Source organism: Acipenser ruthenus, chromosome 22 (assembly GCF_902713425.1).
Source record: "Acipenser ruthenus chromosome 22, fAciRut3.2 maternal haplotype, whole genome shotgun sequence".
Taxonomy (NCBI): Eukaryota; Metazoa; Chordata; class Actinopteri; order Acipenseriformes; family Acipenseridae; genus Acipenser; species Acipenser ruthenus.
This window is the reverse complement of record NC_081210.1, coordinates 6,098,619-6,121,524: the sequence shown is the minus strand read 5'-3', so window position 1 is coordinate 6,121,524 and position 22,906 is coordinate 6,098,619. Positions and strand designations below refer to the sequence as shown.

Sequence of the window (22,906 nt, the reverse complement as noted above, 5' to 3'; positions counted from 1 at the left end):
CAAGACACAATATTCAGTTTTACTGATTTATTAGAAGAAAAATACACAGTATTACAGTGCTGCAAACCCAGAGTCTAGTTTTTGTTCTGCATTGCTTTCCAGTGCACATAAATTATTCTGCAATACAACTGAAAAGCTGTTGCTAACAGTATGCTGTATTAAAAAAAGGTTTCAATGCAATCACACACAAATTACTCTGCAGTATATGAAATTTAAGAATTAGACAATAATTGAATACAAAAAAAACAATAGTCATATTGGATAAACAAACACAAATATTTAACAAAGACATTTGACAAAGTATATACAAGCTTTCAAGGCAAAGCATTTAAAAGAGTATCTCTGTACAGTCGTTCAGTCCTGAGAGATCATATCCAGGTTTGCGAGATGTCTCATGGTTGGTCTCCCATGCGGGCAGTTCCAGGGATGCTCAATCTCCCCCATGTGTGTTACCAGCTTCCTCATCTCACTCACCTTCAGCGCAGTTCCAATCATAACCTACAGGCAGAGACAGAGGTTCACTGTGACTCAGAATAGGTTCTGACAATGCTGATAATCGCTCTTGGTGCCAATTGTTATTTTACAGACCATCATTTTCAAAAGTTACCTCTGAAAGATAAAATACTGAAAACTGTTGCATTATTCTGCTCACGTGGCCTTTGTCTATGAATTAGGCTCCTGTAACCATATCAACTTCTTCTACGTGACACATTTATAACATTGGATCATGGAAAAAGCTTCTTTTGGGTACAGCCTTACAGCAGTCTTCCTCCAGTGACTCGGGTAAAAAAAATAAAAACTCCTGAAGCACCTGACCTTACACTTAGTTCGTTCTGTGTTATACTGGCACATACCGACTTACGACAAGCCCTGGAGGCAAACATGTGGCGCACACGGGACGGCCGGCACATGACCCCGGGGCAGTCACTCAGCATGAAGATGAGCTCCTCGATGTCCTGAGGGCCGAACGTCCAGTTCTTGCTGGTTGGCAGCGAGACCAGCTGCACTCTCTCTGTGGCAGGCGCTGAAACAAACAACATGGAAACCAGAGAAAGACATGAACGCTTTTCCTTCAGTCTGTTTTTGTACTTGTTTCTGATTTGTGTTTGGCTTGTCACTGCAGGCAGCCTTAGTGAGGCCCATTATCCATGGATGGGCAATTTCACTTGCCCACCACCCAATCTATTTTTTTTTTTATATCTTGCAAACCTTATGGATAGAATACCTGTCCTTTTCTGCAACTTCAAAAAACAATTATAAACCATGTTACTTTACTTTAATTAATTGAGACCTACCATCTTCATCGGTGATGAAATCAAATCCATTCTTTTTGAAGATTTCCAGGTTATCGATCAGCACAGTCTCGTTGACTGCTGTTAAATGAAGTTTCTGAGGGCTATAAATAAACAGGAATACCCACGGAAATCATCAAATACACATCAATGGAAAACATTCTAGAGAGAACAAGGGTGAAAATGTGGAAGCCCTGGTTACTCACACTATAAGTCTTTGCCCCTGGAGCACAGTGTGCTGCTGCAGCATCTCAAAGTTGTATTTTTCATCTGTGGCATGTTGATCAATCATGAAGATATCAGAATTCAGTTTGGTGATGATGAAACCCAGGTTAAACTGACCTATGATCTCCATTTTCTCAAACATATCCTTGCTGCGGAAAGAAAACAGCAGTTTTTAGTTTTACCAGCACAGCCCCATGTCTACTAAAATGTACATATATGACAAAGCTGCAGATCAGCATTTATTTTTTTGTGTTTTTTCTGGCTGTGATTCATCAAAAATGTTACAGCTCAGTGAGCATGGGACAGTGTAATCAAGGAAAAGCCATGTATGAGGAGTTGTACAGTTTTAGACTTCAACTCCCGTGTTTTAAAAACATGATTTTTGAGTGCATTAATAAGTCGTCATAATAAAGTTAACATTTAGCAGTAGCTGACCACTTAACAAGTTGTGACCTGCATGTCTCACATACTTAAGAACCTTTCCGACCTTCAGAACAATGTAACCTTACAGGAAAAAAAAAAATATTGCTTAAAATCTGCCCATTTGAAAAGACTACCTGATCTCTTTTTTTAATTCCTCCTCTGCGCTCTGATTCTCCCCAGGACTGATCCTTGCTCTGAAGCGTCTAAACCTTTCACTTTCTTCAGTCTGCTCCTGCTGCTGCCGGAGCATTCTCACCCTCCCGGCAAGCTGGGCAAAGGAGAACGGCAGGGGGACAACCTTCTTCACAACATGTACTGGAAAATCAAGCTTCACTCCAGCCGAGGGACCCACAGTGTCGACAGAGTCCTTTATCTCTGTGACCCCAGAGCAATTACTCTCAACCTTGGATCGCTTCGCCTCTGGACTCAGACATTCCTGAGTTAACTTACCACTGCTACAACTAGGTATGTCTGAATTCATTTCAGATAGGTCATCTTCCTTAGTCTCTGTTTTAATACCTAGATGTGAACTGTCCACTCCAGACATGAGCTCTGCTTCATCTGGGGAGCTCTCCAAGCCTATGTCACTTGCAATATCCGGAGTGCTGAAAGTAGAGTCCAGGCCAGAGGGGATGCTGCCTTTCCCAGAGTCAGCATCGCTGTCAGACTTCTTCTGCTCTTCCTCCTCCCCCTCCTTCGACCGAACCCCAGACTGAAAGTCTTTTGTGGGTGAATCCGGAGTCCCAGGGCAGTCTCTGGAATCTGACACTAGGGCCCGTGGTAAAAATTTGGCAGCGCTTATGGTGCTGGAGTTATTGAAAAAGGAGTGCAGCTTCTTCTGTCCTGGAGATTTCTGAGTCAGGCTGCTGCTGGTGCTGGTATTAGCTGTGGTTGTCTGATGCAGAGAAAACGCTGCCCTCAGCCTGGCAATGCTCATCGACCTCTCCTTTTCTGCTTTTGATTCTGGAGCAGTCCTTATTTCAGGAACGGACAGTTCTAGGGTACTTTCTTCTAATGCCTCCCTTTCATCCGTGATGGACTCAGAGATGCTTTTGCAGAAACCTTTTTTGAAAAAAAAAATCACAACAGTGCCTCCTTCTTATACGCTGATATTAAGGTGGATACGGTGCATAAAAACTTTTGACAACCAACAAAAACAATCTTGAGGGGGAGGATCAGAACATTCTGATTTCACTTAACCTTAAATAAAATACTGAATCTATATGACAAATATGTCATGAGTTAAAGCTTTATGAGTACATCTATTTGCAGGAAAGAATAAATAATGGCATCAAATCATGTGTGAAAGACATGATGGTGTGGTTATTCCATTGTAGTGTTAATATATTCTATAACTCCTGTCGCCTGTATCAATACTCCACTGGGGCAAAATTATATCTAAAATACTGTTAATAGACACTTCATACCCGGCATTTCAAACACCTTTTGGTTGAGACTGATTTTGTTGACGCCTGTCTCATACATTGCAATCAGGGATGTCTTCAGAATCGCCAGCAAAAGTTTCTCTTCCTGCAGAAGAATCTGCCTCTTGTCCGGCGTTACGTTCACATCAACGCAGTCTGAAAAATTCAGAACAATCACTCGAGTCCTTAGAGGCGTCGGGCCTTTATTCGAAATGTGTCTTACGAAGCACCCAGTAGATATGACATGGCACAGTCATAATGGTTGTATTACAAATCATTAGAACTCACCTGTAGCAACACAAATGTTTAGGGCAACGAAAGGATACTGGTGTCTGTTGTACATGTGATAAACTTCATTCACAAGTTTGGAAACCTATATACCAAAGAAAAAAACATGTCTTGATTATCTCTTTTCATTTCATGTCACTAACGTATAGAACACCGGGTCTGTGAAACCAGCCTTAGAGCCCCACCTGCACAGAGAAGACTGAACACTGCAGGACTTTACCTTTGGCGGGTCACATGGCCGCTGGTTAATGAAGAAGAACTGTCTGTCTGTGGAACTCCTTCCCACACCATGGTCTCCTCGAGACACAAAGCCTGTAATACTGGAGCACGACATACAGTTATTAATCGATAAAGAACATACTGAACATACTGAACTGCTTGAAATATATTTACCTGTGTCTTATATGATGCATCATTTATTATTTAAGGTCCTTTGCTAGCACACCGTTAAACCAAGGGAATTATCCTGAAATATCCCGGTGTTAATGGTAAGCTACTGCATGCATTTATTATTATTTGCATAAAACAGCATTCTGAACTTCTATTTGTGCCCGCTATTTGTGGTTACCAGAAAATCTGCATCACCCACTGGTGCACCGCATGCAACAGATTATCTGAATGCTTACGTATAAAGGTTTTCTGGAAGCTCAGTCTTTTTGAGACCATAATCCTCACAAATATCATCACTGGAAGGAAGCTGCTGGAATGGGATAAGGCTCTGGAGCTAGAAAAAAAAAAGCAGAAGATGTATGCAAATTCTGCTATAGGTACATTCCAAGTATACAAAAATATGAATGATAATAAAAAAAATGGAATACAGTTACCTGTTTTGCTCCGAACACTGCACCAACGTTGTCCTTCATGCCTGGGTTCCCATTGGTAGAGACCACTGGGTTTCTCTTGCTCTGCCCCACCTGGTTGGTGCAGTTGATTCGCACACCTGTGGAGATGATGCAGTAGCCCTGCAGCACCTGCACCATCTTTGCATACTCCTGTCACAACACACAGCAAACTTGAAGAGACTCGTTCAATAACAACACCCTAGCACATGTGAACCTTTACTGCTTTTAATCTAACTTACGTTCAGGTCAGCTGTGAGTGTGAGCCACAGTAGGATCCTAAAGTGTTACGAAGACCTTCAGTGCAGCCCCTGGCCTTACCTTCTTAATATTGCGTTGAAACTCCTTGTGGCGCACTGGAAGCGTGTGGAAGAGCTGCTGGATGGAGACTGTGGTGCCCTGCTGGCGGGGGTGTGGCGTCTTCTGAGTGATCTTCCCATTGTGGTCAAACACCAAGCGCGTTCCCACCTTGGAAGACTTATGACACGTCACAACAGAAACTTCACTGAAAGAAGCATAAAGGGTTAAGTGCATCAGTTCTTCAATCTTCTTGTCTCTGCTGTTTTTTTTTATAGCTATACAAAAGACAAGCTCTGACCACGTGCTTTAAAGTTTTGATTATCAAGAAGTGTTCAGTCCTAGTGTTGGACTCAACAGGACACAAGAAAAATGACACTTCCAAAATCACAGCGGTGCTCAGGCTGCCTTTCAGGGAAAGGAATCAAACTGAAAATGCACATTGAAACGGTTGTGGGATACTGCAGCTTTAAAAAAATTAAACATGACCTAAAAAACAACTGTACCTTAATGCACAGAGCGAGCTCAGTGCTTCCCCTCTGAATCCAAAAGTTTCCACGTGAACAAGATCAGCGAATTCCTGAAGCTTGGATGTGTAATGCTTCAGAGCTAAATGAGAGGAAAACATTAAGTGCACCGTAGAGACACTGAAAGTGGGCATTTTTATTAAACACACCAAACTGTTGTCAGGGTTATCACTTACTCAACCCTGCAAAGTTTGCTTCTTCCACTCCACCACCATTGTCTGCGACTTCAACAAGTTCAGCACCATAGTCCTTTAACTTGATATCTGAAAGAATGCAAAGTGTGGATTAGGGGGTAATATCTGGCTCTGTCTAAACGGTAAATTGGCATCTCCACTAGAAGTAAAAAAAAAAATATTTTCTTGTTTTAATTGGATTTTTTTTATTTTTTTAAATCCTACAGTAAAAGCACACTTGACTTACCAATATTTGTGGCTCCAGCATCTATGCTGTTCTCCACAAGTTCCTTCACAGCAGTGCCCAAGTTCAAAACAACTTGGCCTGAGCAGATCTGATGCACTGACTGCCTGTCAATCGGCTTGATTGCCCTGGCTGGTCCTGGACTGCAGGGATATAATAGATTCTGTCATGCTATATCGACGGCTTTCCAGAATGCTAACAATGTTGACTTCCTCGCTCTTTTGACTGACGAAGTATGCATCATAGGTTTATTTTTCCTTACACTGGTATTATAAAATATTATATATATTGTTGTTTGCACACTGTAGTCTCTGTTTGTAAGCAAAGTACTAAATACATGTCGTTGCTTGCGGTTTATAATCTGAATCTTAAAACAATTTAATAAGAATGATATGACACTGCACCTCTGTCCATTCTTCGCTCAAACACTTTAACTCAATTAAGACATTTCCATTGAAATAACTACACTTTCTAATTAAATTAATAATAATAATAATAATAATAATAATAATAATAATAATAATAATAATAATAACTAAACATGAATTACACCCGCTAGAATACTGCATAATAACTCACCAAAATTCCTCCATAGGTAAACTGTATTGCAAAGAATACAAATAAATATGACGTTAATTTCTGCAGGTTTTGAGATGCAAAATCTACCTACAGTTTGTATCACGTCTTTTTTTCTGTTAACTCTGATATTGCCATATTATAAGGCTAACTAAATGCAGAGCGGTTTTGCTGCACTAAACATAAGTAACCATTTTGGAAATTGTATTTTAATTTCACGCTGTAATAATCCTTTCCTTTTTGTAAACAGCACAGGTCCTCCGCCAACAAAAGTTGAGCACGCTCTGCCCACGAGTTCCGTGAAGCGAGCAACAATAAGCAACAATATGATGATTACTTCCGGTTTTCAAAACGGCCGGCAAAGTATCAAAATAAAAGTCCCGTATCCAGCACAAAAATATAGTTTATATACATATAGAAAGTGGGGTGAAATGTAATGTAGACACACTGGGGGTACAGAAAATAAAGTTACTTACTTAAGATTTACGTCACTGTAATAGCAACAATACTTTTTATGTCAGGTGTCTAGTTAAAACAGCCGTTTTCCCTTCATTTTCGGGTGCTGGGCACACTCAAGACCCACTCCTGACAAAACTAAAGATTGTGCATCTATGAAAGTGGGGTGAAATGTAATGTAGACACACTGGGGGTACAGAAAATAAAGATGACACCACACTTTGAAACTGAATTACCTGTGCTTTAATTTGTAAAGTGAATTTTAAGCTAACTAGACTACTGTTAACAGCACTTGGGGGAGAAAAAACCTCATTTCTAATTTGAGGAAATCTCCGGAAGTCCTCGGCTCTCAACAGCCCCCTTCTTCAGGACATTCTAAAAATATATATAAAAAAATATTTGCACAGGATCAAGTATAACACTGAAGAAGATCAGATCCACGATGTCCTAAAAAACAAAACACTGTGAGAACTAGAAAAAACTAAGCACTTGAAATATTAATTTTGAGGTATGGAACACAGAGGAACATAACTTTTGATTAATTTTAAATTTATTTATACAGGAATAATTCCTTGGAGGGCTAACTCATATATTAAAAGTTCCCTCATTTTATTGCAACACAGTGCAGTGTGATTACCACCAAATAGCAATGTTTTTGCAAACAAACATACATATACTCCACAACTACTACTGTCAGACTGCTTTTGAAAACAGGAACACCTATGACAAAATTCTAAAGAAAATGTTATGTTAGGAACAACACCATATAGTGCCAAGTATTGCATGGTGACGTATCTTTGTAATGAGGGAAGTATATTTTGAATTTCCTTTTCATACGTCTTTAATGAGTCCATTATATATATTTTTAATGCTGTACATTTCGCTTTGTTTGGATCATACTTCATATCAATTGCAATAAGTATCCAGTGGGATGACTTTATATTAACAGGAACAAGAACAGTTTTGAAGCACCACCAATTCCTTCATTTTCGGAGGGTTTTGGCAGTACTTCAATGTCATCACAATAGACACTATTCAAATTTTGACTGACAAATGTGGAAGGAATAGTTAACACACTTTTGTTTGTGACATTACTACTTAAAAGGCACAGGTATGCATCTGTAATGTTGTCGTTTAACCAATTTCCATTACGTATTATTTCTATATCCTCATTTGTCAAATTAAATGGTAAGTTTTTAATTTCAAGAGGAATATGTTGGTTTAATTCAAATCATACCATTTTCTTGCATTGAATAGAACAATAACGCATAACTTCTGTTGTGCAATACTTTTGTATTTCATCAGATGACATGAAATCATATGCAACTATTAGAAATGTGGATTTTGAAATCATTTTTTTCACTATTTCAAAAGAATAGGAAACATTATCAATATTATTACAGTACCATTCCTGTTTCTGGTCTGTTTTAAATATCGTAACAAATGGATATTTATCAGAGCATGACATAATAGTTGAAATATAATATGTTTGTTATTTGAAAATAGAAGACAAAGAAATATTTGCAGGTAGTCTAGAAGTGGTTGTATTAAGAGTTATTATTAATGTTTTTGGGAGATGCAATACATGGAATGTTTTAAGATCAACATTTACATTCCCACATTTTTGGCAGGCACCATGTTTTTGTATAGATACATGGGATAATATATATTTTTAATCCCGTCTTCGGATATTTCTTTTGGTTGTATTAAAAGTAAAGATTTATAATTAACGTGCTCAATGGGCTGCCCTTTACATTTCTTGCAATTATACACAAGCAAAATGTTTAAGTGAAGCAAGTCACTAGCTAAAAAGTTAGTCAAAAGGGTGTTATTTACAAAACATTCTATGAAATCTACTATTTTATCAAAGGGGATATGGTTCAAGGATGATTTTGAAAAATGTTGAGCATTAATTTTTTCTAATTTAGAAATTGCATCTTTGAAATGACGATGCAAATGTTTTGTTTGCGATTATTAATCGGTGATAAGATTCTTTAAAAGCTGTTGTGGAATTAAGACACTTTAGCAAAGGCACGTATTCATCTTCTCTAATGTTATGCATGCCCGGTAATTCAGCGTCAACATCGGCTACTTTATTAACATCTCCATTACCAGAAACATTGTGTTCTATATATTTATTGTAGACCTTCCACGTAGATTGAAATATTGCTATTTTCGTGCTGTTTTGTGCTCTGTTTGCTGCTTCTTTCTCCTCCAACCGTTAACTGAGATTGACAGGAGTTAGAGACAACCGCTGTATGAGAGCAACGAGAGACTTTTATCTGGGGGAAAAAAACATCGCTTCTGGAGTGAGATGCTGAAATAAGTTGTACCGGAAGTTGCTGTTGTTGCTTATTGTTGCTAGCTTCACAGTGCTCCGTGCTGCAGTCCAGCCATCCCTGTCAAAGTCCAGAAGTGGATGAAGTGCTGTGGGAATCTGGAGCATTTCAGCGCCACTTCCAAGTTGCTGAAGTGAGTTGAGTTAGGAGGTGATACACTGTGGTATTTAAACCTGAGGTCGTTGGTTAGTCTCAAACAGAAGGAGAAGAGGTGTCGACCTTGTGTCTATACAATATCGGCGTGCTGTTTTAATAACCGGTTTAGAATTATTTGGGTCTTTACCTAATGGGTGCAATGTTAACTTCTGTAATAAAGAACTTTAAACAGTGTTTACAAGCAAATCATTTGTGCCGTGCTTCTTTCTGCAGGCTGATGTCACTTTTACTGTACACTTGTTATGGGCGTTAGTCTTTTTGCTTTTATAAATATAGAATTGTTGATTTTAACGTTTCCAGAAACATGTCTATTAAGACCAACAACTGGGTGAAATAAATGTTGTCGGTACCAAGGGCCACATCCTATTACCTCTGGCCCCTATTAATTATTTGTAATATGCACATTTTGTTTTGAGAGGTCTAAATGAATGCAGAAGTGTAAAGGGTGTTCTAGTAAATTCTGTATACCCATGTATGTTTATTAGAATCTCTTTACAACTAGGAATACTGTACATGCATGAAAACAAACTGAATATAATTATTAAATATTTTGCAACAGATTTAAATAGTTACACTTTTTTTTTTAAAAAAAGGTCTTGAAATTGTAAAAAGCACATTTTACAGTGCCATACATTCGATTCAGGCAGCTTTTAAGTAGTCTTGTCCAATTGTCCCTGGCCTTTCTGAAGCAGACTGATCTGTTCCTTCAGCTTTACAATTTCTTCTCTCTGTTCTTCCACTTTCCTTTGCAAATTAAGAATAACCTGCCATGGAAACAGAAACAAAATACTATTAAATTACAATATGTTCTACCAAGAACATTTTTAATCAGTTCATCAGGAAAGCTAAATCAGTATTAAAACGTAATATTAACAAAAGCAAAATGTTTCAAGATAACATTCTAGGTTGCAATACATGCAACAAACAGGGTGGAATGCGAGGGTGCAGCCACACCCTGACAACCCTCACCTCTTCTGTGTGTTGAAAGAGCTCGCTCTGCAGTAGCTGTGCTGCACACGGTCTGCAGGAAGGCGCCTTGCTGATCAGCAGCTTGATGTGTTTAGTGAGAACAGGCCACTGCTGAGTGAAGGAGCCGGGAATCATCCCCTCCCGCAGTGCAGTCAGGGTCTTCACCCTCTCCATCTCCGTTCCAAAAGGAAGGAACAGTTCCAGAGCCAGTATGCCCACGCTGTACATATCAGACTGCAAAGCAAGACACAGGCACAGGTGTGGCACTCAGAAACACGTCAATATTTGGTGACTATGTAGTTTCCTGTGTGTGTATATATATATAAGTTGTTGATCAAAAGAGCCAACTTCCCAACGTTTTGGTATGTTTAACATACCTTTGTCAAGGGAAAGTGCTTTAAAAACAGCGGAGATACTTCTAGGCTTTTGATGCCATGGCACCTACACTCGCTTATTTCTATTCAAATCTACTAATGTTAATGATGTAACAATCAGCTATTCCTTTCTAACCCTAACCCTTAAGGCATCATATTATATATATTTGGTGCTTGTGATCAAATTTATTTTCAGACTAATGTGCCCATTTGTTGCAAAACATTCAGTAAGAATTACATATTAGGAACATATTACTAGTATGAGGTTCAAAGTAAATCTTGGTCAGTTTGTACAGTGGTATTGAGCAGTTTCATATTTTTTATACATGAAATACATTTCTCATTAACTTTGCATATTACTAAACTTTCATAGAGTTGTAAAGCAATATCCAGATTCAAGGGGGCACCTTTGAGTCGTAATAGGATCCTTCAAGTTGTTCAGGTGCAGCATAAACGTAAGTACCGACTCCTGAGGTATGTGCCGAACCTGAATAGATGGTAAATATACAGCTATGACCAAAAAAGTTTAGCATCACCTAGAATTCTAGCATTGAGACATAATAAAAAAAGTTTTAAAACAAAAAGATATTTTATTTAACAGCATGTACACAAAAACAAAAAAGGTTTGAAAATAGTTAAAAAGCCTTAATCGTTCGCTCTTGACTGTCAGTTTCCCGTTCGTGAATTCTTCTTTTGGATGTTTAGTGCAGCATTTCTTTAGTAAAATGCATTGTTGTGTTTATTTATCTTTTCTACTGGAATGGACGTTACAGTGCTTGCAAGAATGTGACGCTGCTTACCGCTAGTCTCTGTGGTTGGAGACAGCTGTTCGTTATCTTCAATGATCATATCTCTGCAAGCGAGCCCAAAATCACCAATACGGACATGGCAGTCGTGTCCATGAAGAAAAATGTTTCTGGGCTGAAAAAGGGGGATAAGTGTTTAGATTTTGGTCAGAAATGATTAAACAAATGTTTTTTTTGTTTTTGTTTTTTTTAATTTAACATAAAATCTGACATATATTGCAACAACTCTAAAAAGAGTACATCTCTTGCTCACATTCATTCAGTGACTTCATAGAATCTTTCGCGCCATGACCAATATTGGCCTCTAGAGGGAGCCTCAACATAAAAAGCATCGGATTTCAGGATCCTTACAAGACTTGCATCATGCTTGCGAATGTCATTGTCAAACAAACAGTTAAGTTTTAAAGACAGTTCTGTCGCAATCATATTTATTTATATAAACTTTTTTTTTTTTTTTTTAAGATCAAAGGCGTGCAATTGCCACTATAAACCACAAACAATCCTTATATCATTGGTCACAATGTTTGGTAATTATGGCCGATATTTTTTCTTGGGAAGGACAGCCTACAACGTGTACACAAGAAATAAATATCCCATGTACCTTGCATATTATTACACCTTCATGGGACAATATCCACGTTGAGAGGTGTATATATTTCTCAAACCATTTGCATATTTGATGCCTTTCCAATGAAAATGTTTTTTGAACCAGATAGCAACAGTTACTATGATGTGCCGTCACAACCAACATCAATCGCTCATATAAACAAACTTTTTTAAAAAATCTTTCATTCAGTTTTTTTTTATGTGTTTATTAAATGGTTAATGCTAACCCTTACTGTAAGAATTACTGAACATCCATGCAACAGAAAAAGAGAATAGACTGTCATCCGAACTACAACATCCTTAATGCAAAACTGCACGATGCAATCATAACAGGAGAGTCAGAGAGTATCAATAACTTACTGAAGATTCATCCCGTCAATGTGCCGATCAACGTTTGGAAAAACTGCGCCTGCATCCCGGCGTTTCAAACACAGGTACTATATCACCTGTTTTATAAAAACCTAGCCAGCTTCGGTTACCCTCTCCCCCTAACAAACACATACATATAATCAATCTCTTTAAATATATATATATATATATATATATATATATATATATATATATATATATACATATGTAATAATGTTTGGAAGGGGTAAACGACACATTTGCAACGTAATTAAGAGCATCAATGTTCATTACAGATTAACAGTGGCTTTTCCCCATTGTCGTGCTTTTCACAAAAGTAACATGGATACATGTATGACGTCATAATTCTGAACGACCCAAAACGCTTAAACTCACAAGAAATCTACCACCTACACTCCCTTCAATAATTACATAGCCACGACGGGACTGTAGCTATACCGCCGATTTAATATTGTTTTTCTTTTTTTTTTTTTTTTTTTAATTTACTCAATAATTGTAACAATAAGATTTCTTAATGGGCAATGTTAATAAGGTTTGTGCTAACCCTTACTGTAAGCATTACAGACCGCCTATGCTTGACCGGCAGGAAAAGTTGTGCGATTGTCAAATGAATTCCAATAATATTCACGCCAAGCTTCACGAGGCGATAGTGAAAGGGGAGTCAGGGTGCATTAGTAATTTATTAAAGATTCACCCGGTGAATGAACCAATCAATATTTGGAAGAACTGCGCCTCATTCCCGACGCTTCAAACACAGGTAACGTCCCTGATACAACACAGTACAGAGCTAAACTACACTACTCGTCAGGGTCCATTTTGTTGTTTATTTCTTATTTCTCAAAGAACATATATAAATATAAACCCAGAATTAATTTGGGAGTCAGCAAGTTTCAAAGTTGACCTGTTTTTTTCTTCAAATGTATTTAATGTAATGAATTAAGGAATGCACTTCCTGTATGAAAGTCACAATTTCAGACCAATTGAAATGTAAACTTTAGGGGCTGGCAGTGCTCCCGATCCATCTGGCTGCCACATACCGGAAAGAAAGGAGTTTGGAATGCTTGCTTCAGTCAGGGGCCAATCCGGAAGTCAGGTAGGCTCAGCCAAGCAATCCTTCAATGGATTTGTATCATTCATGATTTGAATAAGTTTTTCTAATTAACCTTGTCAAGTATTATTAGTTGGGCATGTATGGACCAATGCATGCATGTATGGACCAATGCATGTTTGCTGCCCACAGGGATTTAAGGGGCAGAACAGCCCTGCACCTGGTGATCGCACACTGGCCAACCATCGCTGCTATTTGGACAGAGCCTCGGACCAAGTTCCAGCGTGCCATGGCGGCCATGCAGAGCCGGACAGAGGCATGCCTGAGGGTGCTGTGCCAGTTCGGAGTTGACCTCAACGCTGAGGTGGCGAGTGACAGCCGGCACACCGCCCTGCATCTCGCTGTGCGCTACGGGGCCACCCCGGCTGTGGGAATCCTGTCCAGCTACGGCGCCGACACAAACGCCGTGGATCGCTTTGGCATGACCCCCCTGCACATGGTGGCGGGGATCCTGAACAGGGAGATGACTGACCGGCTTGTCCACTTCGGCGCCGACGTGAACACCAGCATCCCGCACTCCGGGGGCACCGCGCTGCACCTCGCCATCACCACGGCCTCCACCAAGGCGGGAAAGCTCCTGGCTGTCGACTTGTGCTGCATCCGTCAGCTGCTGGATCGCGGCGCCAAGTCCAACACGCAAGACAAGAGCGGCAGGTCCCCCCTCCACGAGGCCTGCTGCGGGGGCAGAGAGGCGATTGTGGACCTGCTGCTGAAATTCGAAGCAGACGTGAACCTCCAGACTAAAGCCGGGGAGAACTGCCTTTTCCTTTTCCTTGAACGGCGCCTCAACCTCAAGAGCACATCCCTCCTGAACAAGCTGCTCACCCTCACCTACCCGCTCAAGATCACCAATAACGAGGGTCTCCTGCCTAGCGGGCTGCTCTATCCCGAATGCCAGGATCAGAAAGACTTCCTGCTATACCTCACCCAGCAGCCCTTGGACCTGCAGGATATCTGCAGGATTGAAGTCCGCAAGCGTTACGGGGAGAAGCACAAGGACAAGCTGAAGCAGATCCTACCCAAAGTGGTGTTGGGGTTTGTCTACAGCTGTCGGGATTACTCCCAACGCGTGAACGTAGCTGGCCCAGTCAGAGGGACGTTTCCATCACTTCATGAAGATCTGACACACACCTTTAGCGACATGAACTTGCTGGAATAGGCTCCACCTCCGTAGCTCTCATTGCTCGTGTATACTCAGCAGTGTCATGAGACTGCCAATGTACTAATAAAGACCAGACCTGGAATTAAATAAAGCCTCATCCCTCTGTCCTGGAGGTGGGGGGTTGGCATAATGCCTATAATCTAATGAATTTACATTCAATACATTTAAACCAGAACATTTAATAAACTCAGGTTTCTCCTTCAATTTGTTTTGATAGGTCACCATTTATCCATTAAAACTTTAGATAGTGCTGTGAATGCAGGGCTGAGACCACAGACTAAATCAAGACAAAATTCATGGATAAAAAAAGCTGACAAAAGATATTTTAGACTGAATCTTTATGGCCTGTATAATTACTGATATATTTGTATGAAGAGGAATAAAATCATTTTAGTAGTAAAAAAAACAAGCATGTGTCTAATCGGAGAAACCATTTAAACACTGCTACCCACAACCAAGTTGTTTCTTGCTAGTTTTCTACCTTAGTAAACAGTAAATATGTTTTGAATAACTCACCTTTAAGTCTCTGTGCATGACTCCTCTGGAGTGAATGTAATCTACACCTTTCAGTATTTGTTGAAAGATGCTTATTGTCCGTTCAGCATCAACAAGGCAGTAGGGACCTGGTAATTAAATACATTGATTTACATTACATATACTTTCTTCTTAGCATGCCTAGGTGCCTATGCAAATATGTCGAAAATTAAAAGAAATGTCTTAATAGTGGGTAGAACTGTGCAGTTCCCTGGCCAAAAGATTAGAGAATGGTCTGAAATATGCATTGAACCACATAGCTCAAGTGATGCATTGCTCAAGTGGAAACATGTCTGTCTGTTACTTCTTGTCACAAACAAAAATACAGGTGCACCCCTCTTGTAACAGATCCTGTTAAAACGGAGTTCCATTTACAGCGTCTTTAGGAGGTGTGTCCCTGCCAAACAAATGTATAACGTATACAATTTTAATTATATTTAGCAGTCTCCCTCACCATTAGTAGCAGAATTTTCTCTTGGCCCTGTGTTTCTGTTTAAAATCCAGTCCTGCAGAGAGATCTCACAGAGCTGCATCTGCATGTACAGCATGAGGTGGAACTGCACCTAAAAACAAAATACATTATATATACATATAATCTATACACACACACGGAAAACAATCTTCAACTTCCAACACTGTATACTTTTAGCAAGGTCCTCTTTTTCTCTAAACCACTGGAAAAAGAAAAGCACATTTGTAGACATGGTATTTGTTACAATTTAAGCATCTGTGAGACATTTAAGGCGATACAGAGCCTTGGTCCGTGTGACTAAATCTTCACTCTGACAGATAAAATAGTACACTTTTTATTTAACAGAAAAGCGTACTGCTGTGCATGTGTGGAGACCCATACCTCCGAGTATCTGTGTACACGCCTGTCCTTCTGTGGGCACTGCTCACTCCAGAGCTGGCTGTCGCTCCCTGTGCAGGAGCTGTTATTGATCCAGTCCCCCCAGTCTGTGTGCGCAGACCCATCCAAGCTCCTGTCTGCATTGAATGCTTCAGTCCTGGGGGATCCAATGTACACACAGGGAATCACCTCCTCGGACTCCACCATTCCTTTACGACAGTGTGCAGATAATCCACGGAGGCCATGCTTCTCCTCTAGGGACCCGTTGACCCTCTGAGATGCTGAGGTACCCTGTGAACTGTCCCTTGGCCAGTCTAGTTTGGGCAGTGCTTCTTTAGCGTCAGCTGAAGCGCTGGAGTTGACGAAGACTATAGAAGAGCTGCTGTTTTCCACACTGTGCATAGATGGGGCAAGGAAACGTGTCAGGCCAATAATTCTGCTTTACTGTCATTTCCAAAAAAGGAATATCTTGTTTTTCATTTTGGAAAAATAATGGTTCAAAATTTGCTATCAATGTTTTAATGAATCTAGCCCATAGACTTTCATGGTTATGTTTCTGACCAAAGAAAATACATACCACTATACAATGTACCACCTTAGCTAATTTTGTATGACAAGCTCATGTTGAAAAACATCAGCTTATTTGGAAAAATGACCATCACATTTTTATTTCTGGTGTCTAATTAAACAAAAACTCTTTACATACTTTTCTTGCTTTGATGGCTTCTCCAGTGCTGGCAACTTATGAAAACAGGACGATGAGGCTAAAGATACAGAGAACAGAGAGGGTCAGTTTACAACAGGGTCACAAAGATGGGATGAAGTACCAGCTCAGTCTGCAATAATGCATCTACATCATGGTAGACTAGAATTTTGTCAAGCAGGACATTTGTATGCCAGAATACTTTATAAAATCTTTACAAAGACTTTTGTAAAGACATTTCAAATGTATTTAAAAATAAAATGATGTAATATTGTTATATAAAAACTCTTGATACAGGAGAAGTGTACTGGGTGTACTGGTAAATCTACATAAAAACGTACTTGTTACCAGTAGTGGCTGCACATGCTCCATCCAGGCCGTATGATACCCCACAATATTAGCATGCTGAAGACCAGCCAGTACTTTAACTTCTCTGAGAACCTGCACCAAAAAAGAAATAAATACATGCTGTCATCACTTATCAGAGGTCAACACTACCACACTGACCAGGGAATCAATTCTCCAGAACAGTTTAAATAACATCCTACCTTTACACAATCGTCCCTTGTAGCTTTCCCGATAATAACCTTCTTCACTGCGTAAAACTGACCATCCAGCTTGTTTTTAACCTGAAATGGAAATAGTCCTTCTTAGTGACACAGTAAGATTGCCAGGTCCTGCTCATCTTGAGGGGAGGTTTAGTAAGACCCAGTAGAATACTTCCATCAACCAAGAAGAGAATAGAAAGTGGAGCAGTCTGCTTTCCTCAGCAAGAACTCTGAGAAAAATGAACATTCTGATATAGAACTGAAAGTGAGTAGCAGTACCTTAAATACTTTCCCATAGCTTCCTTTCCCAATCTTGACAATCTCTTCAAACTCACTGAGGTATCGAGATGTCTGTGCTTTGAAAATTCTGTCTTTACTCCTATGACAATAAAGGAGAAAAAAAGAAATTGAAAAGAGACTTTTTCTAACTGATTCCTGGTTCACTGGGATGTGTAATTCATCCTTTTGATGCAATGGCAACTACACTCACTTATTTCTATTTAAATCTATGAACGTGTTTGTGATGTGACTACATAGTTAATGATGTAATGATCTACTTTTCTATTTAAACCTCCAAACAGCATGGTATTGAGTCTATCGGCTTATTTTCCTTTATTCGTCTGTATTGTACATCTTCTAAAACTACAAATTGTAGGTCATGCATGCATTTTATTGAATAGATATATAAGATACATACCTCAACGTATGGCTTTGGGAATCTGCCTCAGTAAGTCTCAGTTCCTAAAATCAAGGAAAGACAAGTTGCCATAAAATGCTACCTCAAAGTTAGTGAAAATAAAGAGAAGACATATCCAGGCTACGACGTGTCAGTGCCTTGAAAACATAAAGATAAAATGTTTGGCTCTCTAAGAACTTCCCATTGTCTGAATTATCTAACTCTAATAGAGGAGAATGAAGCAGTGATTGCACAGCACATAGAAAGCCTGTATATATTTAATATAGCAATACATGAAAGGTCTCGGTTCTGGCTGCTTCCCCACCTGTGGATGTAGCGTGCGGCTTGCTGCTTGGAGCAGCTCTGCAACAGCTTGGTTGTGCTGCAGCCTTACAGTGCTGAACTCATCGTTGAATGCATAAGGAGAAATCAAGTCCATTGCAACCATTTTATGACATATCTCTGTAAAGAGGTCAAAAAAAGCAAAGGGAAATGACTGGAATATCCACCACATTGCAATATGCGTCTATAAACAAGCAAACAAACATTGGTTAATATTAATAATGTAATAATGACAACGAGGACAGAGGGTTTTGCATGGTATTGCTCTTACAGTATAAGGATCTGCTTACAGGCTGCAAAGGGAGTTGGGTGAGATTTAGCGGATAATCAGGGAATGTGTTAGCAGTCGATGTTATAGTCTTCTTTAAGAACACCCTACATGGGGAAACAAAGAGTGAGCATGGTTAGCTCATGCTGTGGATTTACTAACCTTTAAACAGAACTCGTGAGCGCTGTGGGTCTTTCTCATAGAAGCTGCACAGGTGTTCCAGCAGAGACCCCAGGAGGAGCTGGTTTGGAATCGCTGCACTGAGCTCCGCCATCGAGGGGTATTTCTTGGTGCCCATCACAACTTCACATTCGTCAGGCAAATCCGAGGCTGTAAAAAAAATAAAAATAATACAAATAATAATAAAAATAATATATATATATATATATATATATATATATATATATATATATATATATATATATATATATATATATATATATATATAAAGATCTGCAGCTGAAAACAAACCCAGAAACTAGTGTTTGTCCACTTTCTTTTTAAACCAAGGATCGCTCAGTTATTTCCCAATACCTGGTGGAGCACTGCAATGGAAATGTTATGCCTGTTTTCAAGCACTTTCTCTCAGGAGAAAAGTTTGCAAAAACCATATGCTCGTTTTGAAAAACTAGACATAAACACGGCTTATTTGCCATACTGTGACTTGTCTGGTAAAGGGCGTTTATGGGCGGGTACCTTATCTATATTGCAACACACAGCCACCCTTTGGCACTGACAATATTCGTTTGATAAAAACAAAAACACCCCAAACAACGCTTTGAAACACCGCAGCCTTAATGTGCATATGTGTAACAATAAACTACAAATTTGTTTACCAGATTTAATGCAACCCATTTAATAATGTATTTATTTTCCTACTACTATTCTTCCATGTTGAGGTTTTATAAAGTAATTGTGTAAAATCAGCATTTTTTTATGTTCGCGATTTTGAAATACATCAAAATGACATGATGCCGCAGAGACGTGATAGTTAAAGTGCTCTGTGCACAACAGCTAGTCGTTCTTAGTTTTCAAACATATACTGTACAAGATAGTCCGCATGAATACATTACCATCAGCTGTACGGTAACGGTACACTAAGTAGTACCCGTTTCCCCTATAAACCAATTTATTTCTTTATCAAGAGACATATTAAACATGGTAATTTAGAAAGGCAGTTGGAACCAATGTCCACATATTTGCTCTAGACGTGCAACGTGTAGTGTTATAGAATCTGCCTGCTATGTAATGTAGACTATGTTGTAGTGCACAAATAGGACTTACTGTCAAACTGAACTTCGTCGTCTTCGGGAAAATCCAAACGCAATTTGTGATCACTTCCTCTGCCAGCCAATTGAGTCCCGTAGATTAACGAAATGCCTCTCGCACCACCTTTTCCAATTAAGGGAGACCGTGTTCTTCCAAATTTTAACATTTCTAAATATTATAACTCGCCTCGGTTGCTAGTGTTAATGACTACTTGCAGGTCATACTGCGTCTCCACCGCACACATTAGAAAGTTTACAAACGAGAGGAGGCCATTCGGCTCATCTTGCTCGTTTGGTGTTAGTAGCTTATTGATCCCAGAATCTCATCAAGCAGCTTCTTGAAAGATCCCAGGGTGTCATTCTTCAACATCACACATAACAGCGTCCGCGATAACTTTATCTTAGTGACTTTATTAGTTGTTGTAGTGGTCGTACTAGTACTCGCAGATGTAACGTACTTCGGTTTTAAATTTTAAAAAAAATAGTAATAAAAATAATTCCACCGACAAACTTTTGCCTTTTGTTATGGTTAAATTTTGAAAACCGGAATAACGGCTCCAATTCAGAACAGCAGGATCACTGCTAGGGATTATCTACAAATTTGACTCGCACGTAAATCTGATGAAATAGTCACAGAGTGACAGTAAATAATAATAATAATAATAATAATAATAATAATAATAATAATAATAATAATAATAATTAGTTTTATATTGGTACAAACACTGAAAAAAAACTTTTTTTTTATGTTTCGCCAGGGGTGGATTATAGTTTATCTTCGAGATATAAAACGTTTTATGTAATTGCAAGCAATATATATTTTGACGGTCCCTAAATGTATCTCAGGCTACAAGGCCAAAAAAACTGGGGCGTAGATAGCGATTGGACCGCAATTATATAGCTTCGTCAAAACAGAGTACTGCTGAGAGTCGGCGAACACAATTTTTAATAACAAAAAGAGCATTCACTGTAAAACAAATTCAGTGACCACTTTATCACTTAAATGGCAGTAGGCGTCTTTCTTGTCAATAGCACCCCTACAGGCGCGGAGGAGCGTTTTCCTTTCACTGCGCGTCTAACCTCGGGAATACCCGGATGTTCTCGTAAGGAATGTACGTCATTGTTCACCGCCGGACAGACGGTGTATTGGGATGGACTTGCCACAGCCTCAATGAAACATAGGTAAGGGGGCTTATATTGAATTTTTAAACAATTGCTTCATCCACCAACAGCACAAAAATACTACTGTGTAGCGGGAGCAGACACCGAATTTTAAATGCAGGTTTATTTAATAACCGGTTTTCTTTACCCCCTCACACTAGTGTGGTGCCGGGGACTTGTGTTGAAAACCTGGAGCACCGGTGAATTTAAAATTCTTAGGCTTCCTTTATTTAAAACACGGTTTTTGTGGATGTTAGGTGAATGCAAATATCCACTGACTGCTCTAAAGCACTATTAAACAATATTGGTGATATATTGTTTTGGCGCTGTAGCCCGCGGCGTACATTTCTTACAACACACCAGAAAGCAGGATTAGACCATCCATTTTATTACGTCCTTGGCTTGTTTCAGTTTTATTGTTACGTTTTGCGTTGCCATGGAGTTTGTGGTGTGACGGCGGTTCCACGTTCAAACAACTCAGGTCTGCCGCTAGTTTAAACTGTGAGGGCATGAAGAGGTACAGTACCTAATCGATTTTTTAAGGACAATGTTAGTTTTTTTTCTCCCCTCTTGTAGTACCTAGGCCTCAGCCGGGTGATGGGAGGGTGCTTGCCTCGTAGGCGTGTGCAGGTGTTTGATCACAAAGGTTGAGCTTTTCCGGTTTCGTTTTTGTTTTTATTTTTGTCAGTATACAGTAGTCATGCTTGTTTCTGTCTGTCACGGTACCACGATTTTAAGCAGGTTTTCACATTTCAATTACATTTGTTTTATTTATCTATAGCGCCTTTCATACCACAGTATCTCAAATCCCTTTCATGTCGGTTAAAACAAAAGTATTTAGTATCAAGTAGTAAAACTGACAATAAGATTGTCATAATAATGTCAATAAATAATACACGTGTTTATCGCCTCTACCGTAGCTTTCATAAAATATACATTGTGTTTTAATACATTTCAACTATTTTTTTTTTCTTTTTACAATAAATAACAGACCCATGTCAATGATGCGGTACAGTGTTTCTGTGTTTTGTTTTTTTGTTTTTTTATAATTATAATGAGATGTGTGTTGATACTTTTGCGCATTAAAAGCATAGAATTGAATTATATCAGTTATTGTTTGTTCGTTTCGGTCTTTCTACGTTTCTCTCATGGAAGCCGGTAAGATTTGTGCTTGGTTTGTAGTGCAGTATAATTTCCCTCGCTTTTTTTTGAGTGTCTTTATGTTGGGAGTGCAGTACCCAACATGCACAATAGGTTGCGGTGATAGCTAGCTCTATACCATTTCCAACTACTAACTATATGTTCATGTTTGTTCACAATGTAGCGGTATTTTGTTTGCTGTTGAAGTTACCAATCCCAGTTGTAACAGAGAGACTGTATCGTTTCATATTTTTTGGTGAGAATACGCTGTTTGAAAAAAAAAATACCCAACTTGAAGATGCAGTTTCAAAGGATGTTTCCACAAAAAAAAAATCAATTATGATGATAAGTTATAGTATGTCTTTAAACAGGAATGTCATGTGCCTTGGGAGATGCAGTGACTGGTCAAAAAATAAATACCAGAAATGTGTACCATTCCCTTTTGCGTTTTTAGTTGGTTGAAAAGTGCGTTTTTATCCAAACCTACTTAAATTACTGGTATTTCACACCAGTCTCAAAAGAGTTGACTGTATCATTATGAAAATGTAGTCCCACTTTCTGAAGGAAGTGTGTCTATGGTGTATCCTTTCTTGACAATGTTATTGGAGGGGCCCCATTTTTTGTTTTTGTTTGTCACTACATGCAAATTATATACTATGAAACAAATTTTTTTAAAAAAATATATCCAGGACTTTGAGTCATTTTTGTTGTTGTCGATGTTTCAGTTGTTTTTATTTATTTATTTCCCCCCCCCCCAGTAATG

General features: G+C 39.1%; 3 protein-coding genes across 3 annotated transcripts; 1 reads left to right on the top strand and 2 right to left on the bottom strand.

The window, feature by feature from the left end:
• Positions 1–12: 12 nt before the first annotated feature.
• Positions 13–6,620, bottom strand: pms2 (PMS1 homolog 2, mismatch repair system component). The gene is made up of 15 exons (XM_034051735.3): positions 6,312–6,620; positions 5,736–5,875; positions 5,492–5,578; positions 5,295–5,397; positions 4,813–4,996; positions 4,477–4,644; positions 4,279–4,376; positions 3,873–3,972; positions 3,653–3,737; positions 3,368–3,520; positions 2,075–3,002; positions 1,499–1,666; positions 1,296–1,396; positions 855–1,024; positions 13–498 (listed from the first exon to the last, which is right to left on the bottom strand). The coding sequence occupies exons 1-15, from the start codon at positions 6,323–6,325 to the stop codon at positions 355–357; spliced, it is 2,643 nt and encodes an 880-aa protein (XP_033907626.3). The 5' UTR covers positions 6,326–6,620; the 3' UTR covers positions 13–354.
• Positions 6,621–8,910: 2,290 nt separating this feature from the next.
• eif2ak1 (eukaryotic translation initiation factor 2-alpha kinase 1) lies at positions 8,911–20,598 on the bottom strand. The gene is made up of 15 exons (XM_034051900.3): positions 19,859–20,598; positions 18,737–18,904; positions 18,290–18,426; positions 17,986–18,029; positions 17,568–17,667; positions 17,289–17,369; positions 17,082–17,181; positions 16,744–16,801; positions 16,041–16,431; positions 15,642–15,750; positions 15,170–15,276; positions 11,403–11,523; positions 11,010–11,089; positions 10,229–10,462; positions 8,911–10,023 (listed from the first exon to the last, which is right to left on the bottom strand). The coding sequence occupies exons 1-15, from the start codon at positions 20,007–20,009 to the stop codon at positions 9,910–9,912; spliced, it is 1,995 nt and encodes a 664-aa protein (XP_033907791.2). The 5' UTR covers positions 20,010–20,598; the 3' UTR covers positions 8,911–9,909.
• On the top strand, positions 12,269–14,650 carry LOC117431731 (ankyrin repeat domain-containing protein 61-like). The gene is made up of 4 exons (XM_058996581.1): positions 12,269–12,448; positions 12,940–13,140; positions 13,382–13,476; positions 13,624–14,650. Exons 1-4 carry the CDS (start codon positions 12,269–12,271, stop codon positions 14,648–14,650), a joined length of 1,503 nt encoding a protein of 500 aa, XP_058852564.1.
• Positions 20,599–22,906: the final 2,308 nt, after the last annotated feature.